The sequence below is a fragment of the Otolemur garnettii genome, unplaced genomic scaffold (genome assembly GCF_000181295.1).
Source record: "Otolemur garnettii isolate 467f Iridium unplaced genomic scaffold, OtoGar3 scaffold00052, whole genome shotgun sequence".
Taxonomy (NCBI): Eukaryota; Metazoa; Chordata; class Mammalia; order Primates; family Galagidae; genus Otolemur; species Otolemur garnettii.
In genome coordinates, this window is record NW_003852447.1 from 1,739,161 (window position 1) to 1,758,098 (window position 18,938).

General features: G+C 34.1%; 1 protein-coding gene across 1 annotated transcript in view; it reads right to left on the bottom strand.

The window, feature by feature from the left end:
• The window catches only part of MIPOL1 (mirror-image polydactyly 1), a 253,415-nt gene that overhangs the window by 222,783 nt on the left and 11,694 nt on the right, over positions 1-18,938 (bottom strand). Inside the window, exons 2-4 of the mRNA XM_003792000.3 lie at positions 6,431-6,662; positions 4,692-4,827; positions 3,059-3,164 (exon numbers count right to left, since the gene is read on the bottom strand). Coding sequence (XP_003792048.3) covers positions 3,059-3,164; positions 4,692-4,827; positions 6,431-6,662 — 474 coding nt within the window. The remainder of the gene's footprint in view (positions 1-3,058; positions 3,165-4,691; positions 4,828-6,430; positions 6,663-18,938) is intronic.

An 18,938-nucleotide genomic window follows, 5' to 3' on the forward strand; every position in this document is an offset into this window, starting at 1 on the left:
CTATATTTAACAATTACCTTATTGATAGATTGTTAAGTTCTCTTGCTATCATAAAGGATTTCCATAAAGTTCATGTGCAATTTAAAATAGTGTATTATTTTAAATATTATATATTATAAATATTTCATATATTCTGAGAAAATGTCTAAATGTCTAAGTACTAAATTCCTTAGAGTACTTCATATTTTACTATATACTTAATTTTTAAAATCTATAGATACAGATTTTTGTAACCTATTTGCTATTTCTAATGCTTATCTCAGATGTTTTTACAAGTACTATATTTCTTTCATTATGGAAAGTTTGATTTCTTAAACATTTATATTCTGCTTAAGTACATTAGAATATTTATGTATGTGTGCGTATTTAAAACATACTTTGCCAAATATACTTTTTATTTTTGAATATTAAAACAAGCAGTGATACAGATACTCACGCTAATGGAGATTGTTTGTTCTTTCATATCATAAGAAAAAAAGAATTTTTACATGTAATCATAGTCCTATGCTATTCTTCTTTCTATTAAAATACTGACATTGAGTTTTTGTTATTGCGTTTTGCTTCGTGACTGAACCTCCTACTGATTAGTCAGAAGATACTTTAAGATTATCTATATAAAATGAAATGAAAAAGTTTAAGAGTCTACCAAGGGTCAGTTACTAATTTTTTTATTTTAAGCGAATGAATTTCTTAACTATTTCATCTCTTTTTTTTATTTTGAGATTATAAAAATAATTCTAATGTTACAAATAAAGTATCTTAAATCTCTTTCTAAAGAAAGACAGAAGTGAAACATTAAAAAGTAAAAATACATTTAGAAAATTTATACTTAAAAAAACTTCAGGGGATTTTCATTTTGTGTCATGTTTATAACTAAGTGGTTGGACATATCTCTTAACTAGATTGTTCTATCCATAGAAACTAAATAACCGCACTGATATTTTCATCAACTTAGAAGGCTATAAAAATATATTAAATATCTTTCAACACTTAACCTTAATACCTTGTTATTAATGAGAAACAGGATTAATAAGAATAGAATAATCAAAATCCTTCCATTTTAACATGCAAGAATCAAATTGTTTAATCAAAGGGAAATTTTAAATTTATACCAATAAATAAATATTGGACGTATAAGCTTAGGTATAGTAAAATTAAAGAGTAGATATTATCGTTTAATGAGTTTCCCATCCCAAGAGCAACAGGCAACTCTCAAGCAACCTGGCCAAAAGTAAATAAATAAATAAATCAGAATTTAAATTTGGTGCCCTAAGTTGTCAATAAGCTGACACTTCCACACTTCCTGCATCAGGGCCCCCATATGCTTTCTGTAACAGTTTTAAGTGTTAGTGTGTACTACTTGAAGTTAAAGAAACATGGTAGTAAAGTTGAAAGTGTATTGAGTGTCATTTAACTGAAATTGTATACCACATTTACAAAGCTGTAATATGATGCAGTAAAACTATGTTACAGTATGTGAAGTTTGCCGTTAATTGTCTTAATTTGCTTTTAGTTAGTGTATTTCAGTATTAACATCAAGTCAAGACAGAGTTTATGGTATGCTATATGATACAGTATGTGTAGAACGAGGTCTATTTTTAATAGTAACTCTCAAGCAACTAAAAATTACAACTTAGCGGAACCTAACAATTCTCACAGGCGCCGGATAAAGGGAAGATTACTGTACATAAAGTCAGGATTTTTAGTAAGTTATGACAGCACAAATATTATTAAAATACTTCTGTAATATATGTGAAAGTTAAATTATTATGCAAATATTTCAAAACCAACATACTTCTTATAATACTGTCCTATTAGGTAGTATATATAGTATATATATTTGAAAATAAAGTCAAGAAAGTTTCAAATTGCTCTACATTTATATTTGAATAATTCATTTTAATATATTATTAATTTTCCTTAAAATATATTACTACATATTTCCCTATCAAAAAAGAAACAAAAAATGCTATGGTAGTTTAATATTACCAAAAAAAGCAACTATCTGGTATTCAGCTGAAATATTTATTTACAAGCATCTTAATTTTATTTTCATAGTGACATTTAGTTCTATTTGCCACAGTATTATTTTGAAGAGAAGCTATCTTAGTCATATTTCTGACCTAAAATAAAGAAATTATTCCACATACATAACCAGACTAAGTGCTTTATAAAGCATGAATACAACCTCAGACTAATCACAAAACACATTGTTTCTTAAAAGCACTCCAATGGATATAAAAAAAGTTAAAGTAAGTAATCTCTAAAATGCCTCCAAACGCTAATGTATACTATTCCATGAAATTTCTTTCCTTAACACACTGAAACAGTGTGAGAGAGACAGTCACACACAGTGGCATGCAGAGATGAAGATCATAGACTATTGAGAATCATTTGATCATATCTGTAACATATCACAAGTATACTAAAAAATTTCTTTTTGCAAAGACCTGTGAGTAAAGAAAGACTCCAAAACATATTTAAGGTAGTCATTCATAATCCAGAAGCCTGGCAACCTTTCACTTTAATTTCAAGGAAAACATTATCTTGATCAGCATCTACATCACCAGTTGAATACTTGTTAATTGCACAAAACAAATTTTTGAATCAAATGTAGTCTTCTATTGGCAATGAATATATGACTATCTTTATATAACAGACAAGAGTATTTCCTCTCAACGAGCTAAAACAATAAGTGGTATTTGAACTGCTAGTTGAAAGGTAGAGGCAGTGGTAATCATTATTTCCCCTTGTTTGTTCAGGCCCTTCCAACAAAACAAACAACCTTTTTGTGATTGGATTGACATGGTGTTAACAATGCATTTAATGCCCAAATCAGTATGAATACAGGTAAAGCTCTCACTAATACCAGTACCAGGATGTTAAAGCCACCTATTTTCCTAGCAGCCAAAAAAAAAAAAAAAAAAAAAAAAAAAGGACAGATTGAGATTCTCCTCCTTTGGCAAATAAGGCAGTATGCTAGTATTCACCAAGACACATCGTGTAATAACCTTGCATGTGATTCTTAAAGCCATATGTTAATACTCATCTACTATACCTGCTGTCTTTTCAGCAATTTTAGCTTCTGTAGTTTTTTCTTGGAGGTCCAGCTTAAACTTTAGTTTTCTCTGTTCTTTGTCTTTGTTAGTCAGTTTTTCTTGAAGCTAAAACATATTGGAAAAAAAATAAAAAAGAAACCCCATAGATTCTTTATCTGACAAATGTCTTATACAAATATAATCAATTCCAAAGTAAAATATTCATTTTTCCCCAAATTCTCATACAGTATCTTATTTAACTATCTAAATATATAATTCCAGAAAAAATATTCACGGTTGTAAGATATTTTATAAATACCCATAATGACATAGAAATTATAAAAACATTTTAATATACACTTGATTTATGAGTGTGTGCATGTGTATAGGCAAATGAAATTAAGAGGAATGTTATTCAAAATAACCACTGAGAGAGCAATCCTCATCCATTCTTTTGTCTTAAAGTGAAAGATTTGAAAGGGATTCTTCTAATAAAACAATGGACAGCACAGCTTTACAGCTTCTCTAAGTAAGGTCAATATTTTGAAACAAAATTAATTAAGATAACAATCTTAATATCTGATACAAATCTGCTTTTCAGGATGCTATCCCGTCATATTCCTTTTAAATTAGCACTGGCACCTGAGTCATAACTGGCATGCAATAAATAAAGGCTAAATGAAAGTACAGAAAACATCGCATGCTCTCATAGAGACTCCTTCCAAGTGTTTTTATCATTCCTTCCTAGGCTTTTGTCATTTGTGTTGTTTTCCTTCAGACATAATCAACATTCCTAACATCATGCTTCAGTTTGATTAGGTCAAACAACTAGAATATTAAATCAGAAGTACATAGAGGTTTAAAAAAAGGTGGTACAGAAAACGAACATTATTTAATAACACTATTTAATGCTCACAATGCTAAATTAAGAGTCAGAAAATAAAATGAAACATGACATGAGAAATTAGATTGGACAAAATACAGCAGTAAAAGATAACACCAGGTAAATGATGATATTGCCAAGCCTTGCTATTTTAGTGTTTAATTACATGCATTACTGAGGCGAAGCACCAGGCACAAATACTAATAAAAAAGAAGATATAAGTTAGGAAGCAACATGAAGCTAGTGCATAATACTTCTCATTCTCCATAGTGGTAAAATGAAGTTTTGCTACAGTAAAACTTAAATGAGTCTTTTTTTTTTTTTTTTAGGAATCTATAAAAGTTGGCAGGAGTTTATGAAAAGAGAACTGATATCACAGACCAACAGGACAGAAAACCAAAAAAATTCTGTTCATAGCCAATGCTTTAGCTTAACCATACCCTGATGGTAAGGTATGGCAACAGCATAAATCTACTGCAGAAAGATTAAAGTATACAATAAAACTGAATTATGATGGGCAACAAAGCAAATTTAGAAGGTCAACGGCTAAAAGAATAATGTAAAATTATCAGACTTTCTATATTATACCTCTTCTAAAATTTTAGATTAATATGAGGGTACAAATGATTAGGTTACATCATTTGCATTTCTAAGGTAAAGTTCAAGTTATAGTTGAGCCCTTAACCCAGGGGGTATGCTGCATACCCTTACACTATGCACATTAGGTGAGAGCTTACCAATGCGCCCCTCCTCCCCTTTCGATATTATACCTTTTTATTGCTTGTTCTGAGAATATCCAATTCTTTTAGCAAAAATGCTATTGTCTTCTCTTTACTTAAATCTGAAGTAACTTGACAAGACATCATATATTCATAATGCAAATCATTACTTCCAGGTTCTATGATGCTGTAATAAAAAAAAATTGAACAATATATACATAGTATTTCTACTATAAAGGATCTCTAAATTTTACACATCAAAAAGGAAGAAAAATTTAATTTTAACAATAAATAGGTAAAGATAACAAATTTTAAATTTCCCTTTTTATGTACTGTTAAGAAAATACTATGTTGAAAAAATAAATAAATACATCAATTTCACAGAGATGCCAACCTATCAACTCAGAGAGTTAAATTTATGTAAATTATTTAGCAAGAGTAAGAGAATTATGGTTCATTCAAATAAATTTGGTGGTAAAGTCTGTGAATAATAATTCAATTTGTACCTTTCATTAGGATTAGACACATTTCTCATTTTTCTCAAAATAGAAACAATGTTAGATAATTTTTTAGTTGGAAGAATATCTTATTCTCATAATTAAATTTAAAACATTAAAAATTAAAACCTATTTCTGTAAAATTAAAGGTTAAGTTAAACAAAAAATTTTGACATTTTTTAATGCTATCTGACAAGAGTATGAACTTGTAAAGGAAGTATAAAGGGAAAGGAAAAGAGATGGGTTGTTTTTTGAAGACATTAAATCTGTAAGCATAGGTAAATCCTGCAGTCACTAAGAAAAAATTAAGCAGTGAGGTTTGAGACAGCGCAGCTTTATTTACCATGTGTATCTCTTGCAGTAATTTTCCTAGATATCTCATAATCTGGCTTTAACCCAATCTCTACAGCTTTCTCCATGTGGTTATAAAAATGTTTATCCCCACTTAATTCATTTGTGCCCTTCAAAATATACTCCAATCTGCAACTTACCTCAGGAAGAACTGACTGTTAAGGGATAGGAACACATCAATATATCTACTTTGGTATATGTTAATGTTCATTAATATATCCACTGAAAAATTTATAAGTAGAAATAGCAGTTCCTATGCAAAATTCCGTTAAAATAATATTCTGAAAATATGATTTTATCTAGACTCAAATTATCTTTGTCACTGAAACTTTTAAAAGCTAACAGTATTTTCAAAGCACATGACTAATTATCATAGTCTGTTATTAATCTCACAGATAAAAGTTGCAAGTAACAAAAATATAAATCCTTTCATGAGTTAGGTAGGCAAAATGAATGGGTAAAAGCTACAGAACATAAAATAGTACATGTAAGGAAGGCAACTGGCAGAGTACAATGCCTTCTAAAAGTATTCAAATTCATTTAAACAAAAAATAGTGCTAACTAAAACCAAAAAATATCTTTGGGCTTAACTTATCCTGGAGCTGCCAGTTTTTATCCCTGATGAATGATATCCAAATTTATATCAAGTTAACAATTATTTTGCAGAAAGTAATATTAAACAAGAATGATTAAAGCCTCATTGCCTTTTTTAAGACTCATCTGGTGCTTTCTCACTGAGCTATCTAGACACATACACATACACATACACATAATCAATACCACAGAAAACAGCAGAAAACCCTGGCAGATTCCTCAAGTTCTCAAAAGTTAATGACATGTCAAATTTAGCCCACACTAAAAGGAAAGAAAGAAGGAGGGGAGCAAGGAAAAAAAAAGTTCTTCTAATTCATACTTTCTAAACTTAAGGCTGTGAGTACTCACTTGGAATTTTCAGTAGTGCAGTAAGCTGTCTCATCATCTGGATAAGGACTAATGACGTGAAAATTCCCTGATCTCTGCCCGGGCAGTTCTGTGCCCTCATATGTGTCTTCATGGAGTAATTCATTGGATTTCTGATGTATACTTTCCTCAGAATTCATAGTCAGTTGCTCATCTGGCTGGGTATGTTTATTTCTCCCTATAGTGTCGTGTTCAAGATAACTGTGGGTTGTATCTGTATTTAAACAAATAAACAAAACAATGCATGATATATGAAACACCATAGCAACATATTTAATCATTTTTGTAGAAATAAATATTCTCATAGTCTTACACATATACTTACTTAGTAGTTTCACTCCTACTGTAATCAGATAAACATGTACAATGTGGTTTTTGTCATCAATATTTCCATTATCAATAGATATCTAGAATAGTGAGTTCACAACATCGGGTGCAGCTTGGAAGGAGATTTTGTTTAATCCTAAAACCTAGTCCAATCCTATGCTAATTAAACAAAAATCTCTGGATTGGAACTCATCTATACTTTTGAAGCTCCCCAAATGATTCTAGCCTACACTAAAGGCTGAGAATCATTGCTTTTGGAGGTACTGTTTTTTCCAAGGTTACTTTTTTCTAGATTTCTTATAATAGGAAACTGACTATAGTAAAGTGATAATATACAAGGATCTCTGATGTCAGAGGTCCTGGGTTAAAATTCCAGCTTTGCCAAGTACATAACTTTGGGCAGGTTACTTAACTAATTCATGCTTCAGTTTCTTCTTTATAAAATGGAATATAATAGTATTTTTTATGAGGACTAAGTTAATGCATGCCAAGTAGTCAGCCTAGTGCCTAACACATCAATAAACATTAGTTACCTTAAAGAAAATTATTTCTAACCTCCATTTTATCATACATTACAGAATCTACTTGATAATATCTCACAAAAATTATCTTAAGCTATAATTAATAAATAATGACAATTTTAAAGAAATAGTGTATAGTTGATGATAGAGTAAAGTTAGGGGAAAAAGCAACACATACATACACAAAGCAAACTCACTGACTAATAAGTCAGATCAACAGGCACAAATACTGATTGTAACTAGTACAGGTACTTTATTATTCCTGGCAGAATAATAATTCTAATTCTTGAACTTTAAAAAGCACATGAATCTTACCTGCTTTTTGGCAATGCCTTAGCCAACCTGCCAAATTTTAAATCTTTTTGAGGCAGAAGAGAGTAGTTTTACAACAGGAAGAGGATAGGGACACTGACAAATAAGGTACCTTTCGCAAAATATTCATTCCTTAAGAAAAAATGTTTTGCTTATATATGTGTTGAAATTAGAAACTGCCAGTTATGAACTCCAAGCCCTGGAAATTATTGTATCTGGAAGCTAGATCAGAAATCATTAGTTTGGCTCGGCACCTGTGGCTCAAGCAGCTATGGCACCAGCCACATACACCTAAGGTGGTGGGTTCGAATCCAGCCCAGGCCCGCCAAATAACAGTGATGGCTGCAACCAAAAAATAGCCGGGCGTTGTGGCGGGCACCTGTGGTCCTAGCTACTTGGGAGGCTGAGGCAGGAGACTTGCTTGAGCCCAGGAGTTGGAGGTTGTTGTGAGCTGTGATACCACAGCACTGTACCCAGGGGGACAGCTTGAGGCTCTGTCTCAAAAATAAATAAATAAATCATTAATTTTTGGTAAATTACTCTTGATTTCATCTTTAAGGAATGAATTAGAAGAGATAATGTGCTGTCATAATTATATACTATGAGATAGCTGTGAGATTTCAGTATTATATTGTTTTAATTTAAAGTTTGGTACTTTTAGAAATAGAAATCTTATCTCTGAAGATTACTTATTGGCTCCTGACATCTCAAAACTCCCACTTGGTTTTCTTTAGATGTTCATTATGCTTTTATAGAATAGGTTGGTATTGGCTCAGCACCTGTAGCTCAAGCACCTATGGCGCCAGCCATACACCAGAGCTGGCAGGTTCGAAGCCAGCCCAGGCCTGCCAAACAATGGCAACTACAACCAAAAAATAGCCAGGCTTTGTGGCAGGTGCCTGTAGTCCCAGCTAGTTGGGAGGCTGAGGCAAGAGAATCACTTAAACCCAAGAGTTAGAGGTTGCTGTGAGCTGTAACGCTATAGCCACTCTACAGAGGGCAACAAAGTAAGAGTCTGCCTCAAAAAAAAAAAAAAAAAAAGAATAGGTTGGTATTAGAACCTTCAAAATCTGAATGAAGAAATTTTATAGACACTAAGGAAACCCTCTCTATCATTAACAGACCATGCTGAGATGTGAAGTCAGATCAAAGTGATGCCTCCAGATTTGCTCTTTTTGCTTAAGAATGCTTTAGCTATTTGTGGGGTTTTGTGATTCCATATGAAATTCAGGATTGCTTTTACTAGTTCTGTGAAAAATGATATTGGCATTTGGATAAGAATCGCACTGAATCTCTAAATTCTTTTGGGCACAATGGACATTTTAACAATATTGGGACTTCCAATCTACGAACATGGGATGTTTTTCCATTTGTTTGAGTCATCTCTGATTCATCAGTGTTTGTAGTTCTTGTAAAGATGTTTTATCTCCTTGGTTAAGTATATTTGTAGGTATTTTTCTGCATTCACCACTATTATTAAATGATATTGAGTTCTTCAGTTGACTTTCAGCTTGACTTGGAGTCCCCTTATTTCTTTCTCTTACCTGATTGCTCTGGTTAAGACTTCTAGTACTATGTTGAATAAAAGTGGTGGAAATGGACATCCTTGTCTTCTTTTAGTTCTTAGGAGGAATATTTTCAAGTTTTCCCCATTCTGTATGACAGCGGCTATGGGTTTATCCCCAATGGCTTTTATTATTCTGAGGTATGTTCCTTCTATGCCTAGTTTGTTGAAAGTTGTTATCATAAAGGGGATTGGATTTAATTGAATGCTTTTTTCTACGTCTATTCACATGATCAAATGGTTTCTGTTTTTAATTCTGTTTATGCAGTGAATCACATTTATTAATTTACTGATTTCCGTATCTTGAACTATCCTTTGATTCCTGAGATGAAGCCTACTTGATCATGGAGAATTATCTTTTTGATGTGCTACTGGATTCCATTTGCTAGTATTTTACTGAGGATTTCTGCATCTACATTCATGAGTGATATTGGTCTGTAGTTTTCTTTTTTTGTTGTGTCCTTTTCTGGCTAATGTATCAGGGCAATACTGGCTTCACAGAATGAACTAGGAGGAGCAAAGTTATGGAACAATTTCAGTAGGACAGGTGTCAGTTCTTCTTTGTAGGCCTGGTAGAATTCAACTATGAAATGTGCCTGGTGCTGCCTTCTTTTCTGAGGGAAGAGATTTTTTTATTATCAGTTCAATTTGTCTGTTAGGGATTTCCGTTTCTTCCTAATTCAACCTTAGGAAGTTATATTTCTACAAATGTATCCATTTCTTCTAGATTTTCTAATTTTTGTATGTAGAGGTTTTTAAAGCAGTATTGGATGATATTTTGTATTTCTGTGGTACCACTTGTGATTTATAACATCTTCTTTTCCTAATTCTGTTCAGCAGACATATAGAGCCTGGCCTACAAATCAGACTATCCATAGTTCTCTACTGAGGATCTAATTTTACTTTAGAGTAAGCAAGGCCAAGTTTTATAAAATTTTCCTGCTACCTTCTTTTGTTGCTGTTGGCCAAATGTATTTGGCAAATACAATTTCAGATGTTATTACATCATCTGAAGGTTCAATGCTGTTCTTCTCTACCATTCTGCATTTTCATACATCAGTGTTCAATCATTTGAATAGAAAGTTTGACTCCTCTAATTAATTTACTCATTAATGTATTGATCATTCCTGGAAAACCTATAGTGTGATATGTCTTATGATAGTTACTGGGAAAACACAGACTAATAAGAAACAAACAATCCATTCAAGGACTCTATTGTATGGTGAGGATGGCAACTGACCTAATGATTTAAATACTGTATAATAAGGATTGTGCTAGGGCTACAGAAAATGAACCCACATAAAATGCTATGACTCTAGGAAGACTTTACAAAGGCATTGCCCTCCAAAAGGACGAGGAATAGGTAAAGTAACATACTACTATAGGACAGCCAAAGAGTTAGATGAAGTAAGAAAAAGGTTGATAGACTCTAAAACTAAAAAGAGAACATAAAGAATAGGAATGGGTACAAAGGAGAAGGAATAAATTAAGGAAAAACAAAAGGACATTTCTTGTGCAGAAATGACAAGATTTTATATCAGGATATGAACATTTCTAAAGTGAGCAACAGGCTTGGCGCCTGTGGCTCAAGTGGCTAAGGTGCCAGCCACATACACCTAAGGTGGCAGGTTTGAATCCAGCTTGGACCCGCCAAACAACAATGATGGCTGCAACCAAAAAATAGCCTGGCATTGTGGCTGGCGCCTGTGGTCCCAGCTACTTGGGAGGCTGAGGCAGGAGACTCACTTGAGTCCAGGAGTTGGAGGTTGCTGTGAGATGTGATGCCACAGCACTCTACCCAGGGGGACAGCTTGAGGCTCTGTCTCAAAATAAATAAATAAATAAATAAAGTGAGCAACAGTAAAGGACAAAGTCTTAGGTGTAGTTCATCTGGAAATGAGCTGATGAGACAAATTGATAGTGAGAGTACCTGGAGAGGAAGAATTCAAGAAATCAGGCTGCTAAAAGTGTGACTTTTGAAGGCACAAAAGTATTCCAGAAAAATGCCATCAAATAGAGAGAAGAAATGAAAGACAAATGCCAGAGACTTCAATGAATACATAAGAATGCTAAAGCAGATGGAAACAGATGAGAAAGTTGACAAAAACTGATAGTAGATAACCATTTCTTCTTATCTTATTTTGAAATAATTTGTCTTATAAAAAGGTTTCTAAAATAATAAAAAATATACACCCTTGACCTACATTCCCCCAATGTTAACATCTTATTAATCATTCTTTTTATATTTACCTATCTCTCTACAAATATACAATTTTTTCTGAAACATTTGGGAGGAAGTTTCAGGCATGATGCACTCTGACTTTTCAAAACCAATTTTAAGATATTTCTGCATCATCCTGCATTTTGACAGATTCTCTTTACCTTATTCAAAGCTAACTTAAATATAAGTACTGAATTAGTACTTATATTAAATATAAGTTCTGAATTAGTAATTTTTCCAACCAAGAAAAGATGGTCACACTTAGTAACATTAAATTAAGTCTTCAGTTATTTTCCCTAACCTCTCCAGCCCAGGAAAAAGATCTTTATGAAGTGATAATGAAATGAAGCTACTAAAAGCTTTTGCTGAGCTTATGTGTCTTGGCTCATCACTAAAAAGAACTGTATTTATACATACAAGTACCATAAAAAGTGAAGTTTTTTTTGTTGTTTTTTTTTGAGACAGGAGACTCAAGCTGTCCCCCTGGGTAGAGTGCCATAGCATCACAGCTCACAGCAACCTCCAACTCCTGGGCTCAAGCAAGTCTCCTGCCTCAGCCTCCCAAGTAGCTGGGACCACAGGCGCCGGCCACAACGCCCGGCTATATTTTTTGGTTGCAGCCATCGTTGTTTGGCAGGCCTGGGCTGGATTCAAACCCGCCACCTTGGGTGTATGTGGCTGGCACCTTAGCTACTTGAGCCACAGGTGCCGAGCCGATAAAAAGTGAAGTTTTTGGCTTGGTGCCTATAGCTCAGTGACTAGGGCACCAGCCACTTACATCAGAGCTGGTGGGTTTGAATCCAGCCTAGGCCTGCCAAACAAGGACAACTACAACCAAAAAAAAGAGAAAAAATAGCTGGGCGTTGTGGCAGGCACCTGTAGTCCCGGCTATTTGGGAGGCTGAGGCAAGAGAATTGCTTAAGCCTGAGATTTGGAGGTTGCTGTGAGCTGTGACTCCATGGCACTCTACCCATGGTGACATAGTGAGACTCTTGTCTCAAAAAAAAAAAAAAAAAAAGTGAAGTTTTAGGTTTATTTTGCATATTAGTCAAGTAAAAAGATAAATATTAAAAAGAAAGACATACTCACTTTTGATTCAAATTTTTATCTCTAGGCAGATGAAAACTTAAACCTACAATCATTACATTGAATCTCTACTTCTCTTATATGTTTTGAAATGGAAACTCTCTTTAGCAATCTCCTTCAATGTCAATGATTTGTCCAGATCCTTGGAGACTTTGTCTTGTCTTTCGTTAAATTCCTCAGGGCTTTCTTACTGTGTCCTCACAAAACAGGTGGAAGGGCAAGAGAGAGGGAACCCACCCCTGAAAGCCCATTTTATAGTCCACTCATTGAGAGCAGAGGCCTCATGACCTAAATAATTCCCCAGAGTCCCCACCTGTCTACACTGCTGCCTTGAGAATTAGTTTCTAATACATCAATTTTGGAGAGGACACTTTCAAATGATAGCATACATTGATTGATCTTTGAATATTAAAGCAATTTTGCCTTCCTAGAATAAATCTCACTTTTTGTTAAAGTATTATCCTTCTTATATATTACTGAATTTGATTTGCTTATGTTTTGTTAAGGATTTTTATGTTTTTATTTGTGGTTTTCTTGTAATGTCCTTTTACCAATGTTATATAAGGTTTATAAAATGAGTTGGGAAATGTTCTCTTTTCCTTTGTACAAGAGCTTTCCTTTGTATAGAAGAGCTTCTATATTACTGTAACTACTTCTTCCTTAAAAGTTTAGTTGAACTCACCAGTGGATTCTGGAACTGGAAACATCTTCTAATTCAGCATTAAATTTCTTTAACAGATTTTTAAAAATCTACTTTAATGTTTAACCAATGTTATTGTTAACTGTACTATCATTATGACTAAGTGAATTAATACTATTTAAATGCTATTTAAATTTTCCATATGGACTTAGAGAATAAAATTATCCATTTTTCTTCCTAATTCTTAAGTCCTAAAGTCTGCCTGTCTTTTCTCACTGTTAACAGGAAAAATTTTATAATTATTATCAATTTCTTTATTTGCAGTTCTGTAGGCACACTATTTTATTTAGACACAACAATTGACCACTTCAAACCAAAAATATCCTCCACATTTTACTATCTAATGTTATCACTGCCATGTAAACTTGTCTTGCAACAATTGAAAATGATGTTATGGATGCCCATTATCAGGCATGCCTCTAAAATACCACCTATTGTGATTGCTAGAGGTAGTTTATTTATCTGGGAAAACTGGATAAATTTAGTGAAGATTTTTAGAATCTTAATACTTAATACAAGTACGTAGGCTGGTTGCATTATAGATGTGTTTTAAAGACCCTGTATCATCACTCTGGGAGGCTGAGGTGGGTAGAGAGTTTGAGCTCATGAGTTCAAGACAAGCCTGAGCAAAAGCAAGACCCCGTCTCTACTAAAAATAGAAAAAAATACTAAGGCAAGAGGATTGTTTGAACCTGAGTTGGATGTTGCTGTGAGCTATGATGCCACAGCACTCTACCCAGCAAGACGGCTTGAGACTCTGTCTCTAAAAACAAACAATAACAAAAAAATCCAATCCCGTATCTCTCTACTGACTTTCATACTGTTTCCAACAGACCATTTTCATGACCTAATGGATTCCTGATTTACTCCTGGAAGTGTCAGTATTGCCAACTGTCTCAATGCTAATGTTGCTGTTAAACCCCTCAATTCCTTAGTCTGGAAAAGTAATAGTATTATGACACTATTTTGTTTCCTAAGGAAGAAAGTTTTGGGACTCCCTTTGGGGTCAATTATCCAGATAATCATATATTAGTTAATGTATAACATACTCAATTAAATTGGCCATTGATTCATAGCCAAATACGAGTATGTGATGGCCAAAAATAAGTACTATTTTATGACCACTATACAGAAGTGAAGAGGTGGCTAGAATCAAATAGGGATTCCTAGAGGCTGGGAAATTCTGTTCTGCCTGGCTTTGTAAATAGTTTGTGACAACTGGTATCTGTGTAAATGGATTTGATGGTCCCCTGGAGGGTCAATACTGTTTACAGAGCTGTTTCTTCAGAGTGGTTGAGCTAGAATTGTCTCCAGGGATCCTACTGGGGTTACTCAGAACAGCAAGATCCCAGCTACCTGAGAGCTCAGGGACAGAAAAGAGAAAAGAAGATAGAAGTACTAGAGACAAATCGATTCAAATAAATGGACACTTGCTTCTTAAAACAAAGGCGCTATTTAGGTGCCTTTATATATATAATGAATCATAATGGAGCTGACTTGTTAATGTGCTTTCTGATGCTTGCTAATGTAACTGGTCAGTAATTCTTGAAACATTATCTTATCTTGGGATGTGGGGAAGGAAGGTTATTACTTATAACTTCGTACCTGATTTTATAAATACAAAAAGATCCAAAAGTCATTTTTATTGGTTCTCTTTCCTCTGTAGTCTACCATCAGATTATATAAAAACATCAAAAGTACGTGTATGTGACAAATTTTTTGCTATTAGAGTAAATTTGATGTGATAATAAATTGTTATGGCAGCTGTATATTTTAAACAATGGTGCCTTTTTCAATAGTTAAGGACTTAAATAACATTAGCTTCAAAATATCAACCAGTGGCTCCTAATATTTTCTACCAATTCCTCAAATAATTTAAATGTGGTACTTGTTCTGTCTCTCTCTGCAGGTGTATGCAAATATTATTTATTTCTATTAGTAAATACTTCCAACTATCTGTCTCTTGTTTTGTTGAGCAAAGGTTAGCTTTCAATGTAAGTGTATATTATCTAAGCACTCCTCCACAAACATAACAGAATCAGAAACTCGTGTCATGTCACAGGGGTCTCACCTAATAACCTAACCACTACAACAGTATGTATTTAGATCTTCCAAGCAGAATCACAGTGTACATGGGTTCTGAAGACAGGCTGAGGGTCTGAATTCTGATACTATAACATAGCTATATGACCTTTAGCAAATTATTTAACCTTTCATTAACTTCCCTATCAATAAAAGGTATACAGCTCTTGGAAAAGTATTAGCATAGAATACACAATAATTATTACCTTTTTTTTTGAGACAGAGTCTCACTATCTCGCCCTCAGTAGAATGCCGCGGCATCACAGCTCACAGCAACCTCAAACTCTTGGGCTCAAGCTATTCTCTTGCCTCAGCCTCCTGAGTAGCAGGGACTACAGGCACCCACCACAACCACCGGCTATTTTTTTTGTTGCAGTTGTCGTCGTTAGTTAGCTGGCCCGGGCCGGGCTTGAACCCGCCAGCCTCGGTGCATGTGGGTGGCACCATAATCACTGTGCTACGGGCACTGAGCCCACCTATTATTATCTTTAAAATAGGCTTTGCTAAAGCTAGTTGCCCTATTTTGATTTCTCCTACCTTCCCATCAAAAAACAAGTATTACCCTCATGGAATCATATTCAAACTTATAATTCCAATTTGTATCCCTAATTAATTTCATCAAATATTAGGAATAAAATCAGGAAAGATATTCATTGTCCTGGTTATTACTCTAGATTACATATTAATAAATTTCTCTATTTCCTGAACAAATTTATTTGGCGATCCATAACCAGCATATAATTTGTGCAGCTAAAATCAGTATGGCTATCCTAATCAATCAAATTGTTATTTATACATTTATCATAATTTGTCAGGACATGTTAGCACCTATGTGGGAAAATCTTTCAGAAACATTAATGTATGTGATACTTTCTAATTAAAACATCAGAAGACCGTAAGAATGCAGAAGCAAGAATCCAGTGTACTCAATTCTAATATGAAAGGCGTAGATGAGCTAATACAAGGGTTGCTACAGGAGAATGAGGAGCAAGGGAGGGGAGTCAGGAAGCAGCAGAGGGGTCCCAGTATATGGCACACCTCTTGGGGGTGAGACACAATTATAAGAGGGACTTTAACAAATGCAATCAGTGTACCCTAATTCTTTGTACTTTCAATGAATCCCAAACAATAAAAAAAAAAAAATCAGAAGACATGAAAATGAAAAACAGGCTCAGCGCCTGTGGCTCAAATGGCTAAGGCACTAGCCACATGCACCTAAGGTGGCAGGTTCGAATCCAGCCTGGGCCTGCCAGACAATAATAATGGCTGCAACCAAAAAATAGCCAGGTGTTGTGGTGGGCACCTGTGGTCCCAGCTACTTGGGAGGCAGAGGCAGGAGACTCGCTTGAGCCCAGGAGTTGGAGGTTGCTGTGAGCTGTGATGCCACAGCACTCTACCCATGGGGACAGCTTGAGGCTCTGTCTCAAAAAAAGAAAAAGAAAATGAAAAATAAATAAAATGCTATTTAATTCAATGAACAACAAAAACACAAAGAGAAAACTTATAATTAATACACAATGGCTTAATAAAGTCTATAATAGGTCATAAAATTAATAAATTACAGAAGTAAAAGGACTTTGAAATTTAGAAATCCTGACATTAAGGAAAGATCTTGAAAGAAAATTCAATCACATAGAAAGAAAATTAACAGTACATTTTTGAAAGTTCAATCCCATGGCAAGAAAATAAAAATTTTAAATAACATACTTATGTAACATAATTTGGTCATTCACTATATTGGTACATGATATTAATTACACTCAGGATCATAACAAGCAGATCACAGACTCTTCTTCTAGGAATCTAAATGGGCATCAGAGGAAATGGGATAACTTTTGCATGTTTTTGCCTAATTTGGATACTGTAATACTGACTCTCTCAGGGGCTTTTAAAACTGTGTTTTTGGCTTCAACAGCCATATAAGATAAATAAAACTGTACTTTTCACTTTTAGTGGTCTATGTACTTAATGCTCCCTATGTGGGCTTTAAACAAATTTGCCAACATACTCTTTAGGTTATATCCATATACAGTAAAAATGAAATTGTAATACAATCTTTTCATTTTATCTGTCTTTTTTCAATCTTATCATCAATTATCAATGTATTACTGTTGGACATAAAAAAGAACTACATAGATATGACCTCCCTTTTTAGACTGTAAGCTCCCTAATGCACTCATCTTCCTGAAACATATAGCAAAAAAGCAGTAGATATATTAAATTTTTTATTCACTGAAATAAGATGAATCAATGAAAGGAAATACAGATTTAGACAACCATCTAGAGTTTATATGGATAGCAAATAAGGATTAAAAATGAGTACTTTATTTAACAATTATTAAGCACCAACACAGTGCCAGGTTCTATATAGGATATAAAGGTAAATTAAAAAGTATATTCTCAGCCAAGCACAGTGGCTCACACCTGTTATTCTAGCCTTCTGGGAAGCTAAGGCAGGTAGATTGCCTGAGTTCGTGAGTTCGAGACCAGCCTGAGCAAGAGAGAGAACTCGTCTCTAAAAGTAGCCAGGCATTGTGGCGGGCAAACTTAGTCCCAGCTACTTGGGAGGCTGAGGCAAGAGAATCACTTGAGCCTAAAAGTTTGAGGTTGCTGTGAGCTATGATGCCACAGCACTCTACTGAGGGCAAAAAAGTGAGACTCTGTCTCAAAAAAAAAAAAGTGTATTCTCGCTCAGGGAAAGGACAAAGATTTAAGGAGACGGATAACATGAGTAACCCATGCAAATAATCAAAAGGTTGAAGGCAGAATAAGGGTAGTCCCAGTGATACTGTCAATCATACAGATGGGTGTTACCCTAAAGATATATTGTGCAAGTTACTTGTATAATTTTAATTTTAAATTTTCTAGTAAGCCCATTGAAAAAGAATAAACAATATTAATATTGCAAACATGATCATTTCAACATGTAATATAAAAATTGCTTTGAGAAATATTTTACATTCTTTTCTCTACTAACAGCAAATCTCTATTTAGACTAGCCTCATTTTTAGTGCTCAATACCTGTATGTAGCTAGTGGCTACCATCTCGGGAAGCACAGATTTAGACTCTCACGTGGTCTAATAAGGTATATTGTACATAACATTTAGGAGAAGGCAGAAACATATTCAGAAGTGGAGACTAGATTCACTGTAAGATACTAAAATAAGCTCGTATTGTTTCATGATTTAAGTTTCAATCTTTTATCCAGAGAGAATCAATTTTTGTTAATGGTGAAAGGTGGGCATCCATTTTCAGTCTTCTACAGGTCGCCAACCAGTTCCATTTGTTAAATAGGGAGTCTTTCCCCCACTGAATATTTTTGATAGGCTTGTCGAAGATCAAATGACGGTAAGTAGCTGGATTCATCTCTGTTCCATAAATTTACTGCTCTGTTTTTGTGTCAGTACCATGCTGCTTTGATCACTACAGATTTATAGCATCAAAAATTATTTTACAACAAAGACATTTGCACCAGAATGTTTATTGCAGCCCAATTCATAACAGCCAAGACATGGAAACAGCCAAAGTACCCACTGACCCATGAATGAATTAACAAATTGTGGTATATGTACAGCATGGAGCACTATACAGCCATAAAAAAGATGGAGACTTCACATGTTTTATGTTTACCTTCATGGAGCTAGAACATATTCTTCTTTTTTTTTTTTTTTTTTTT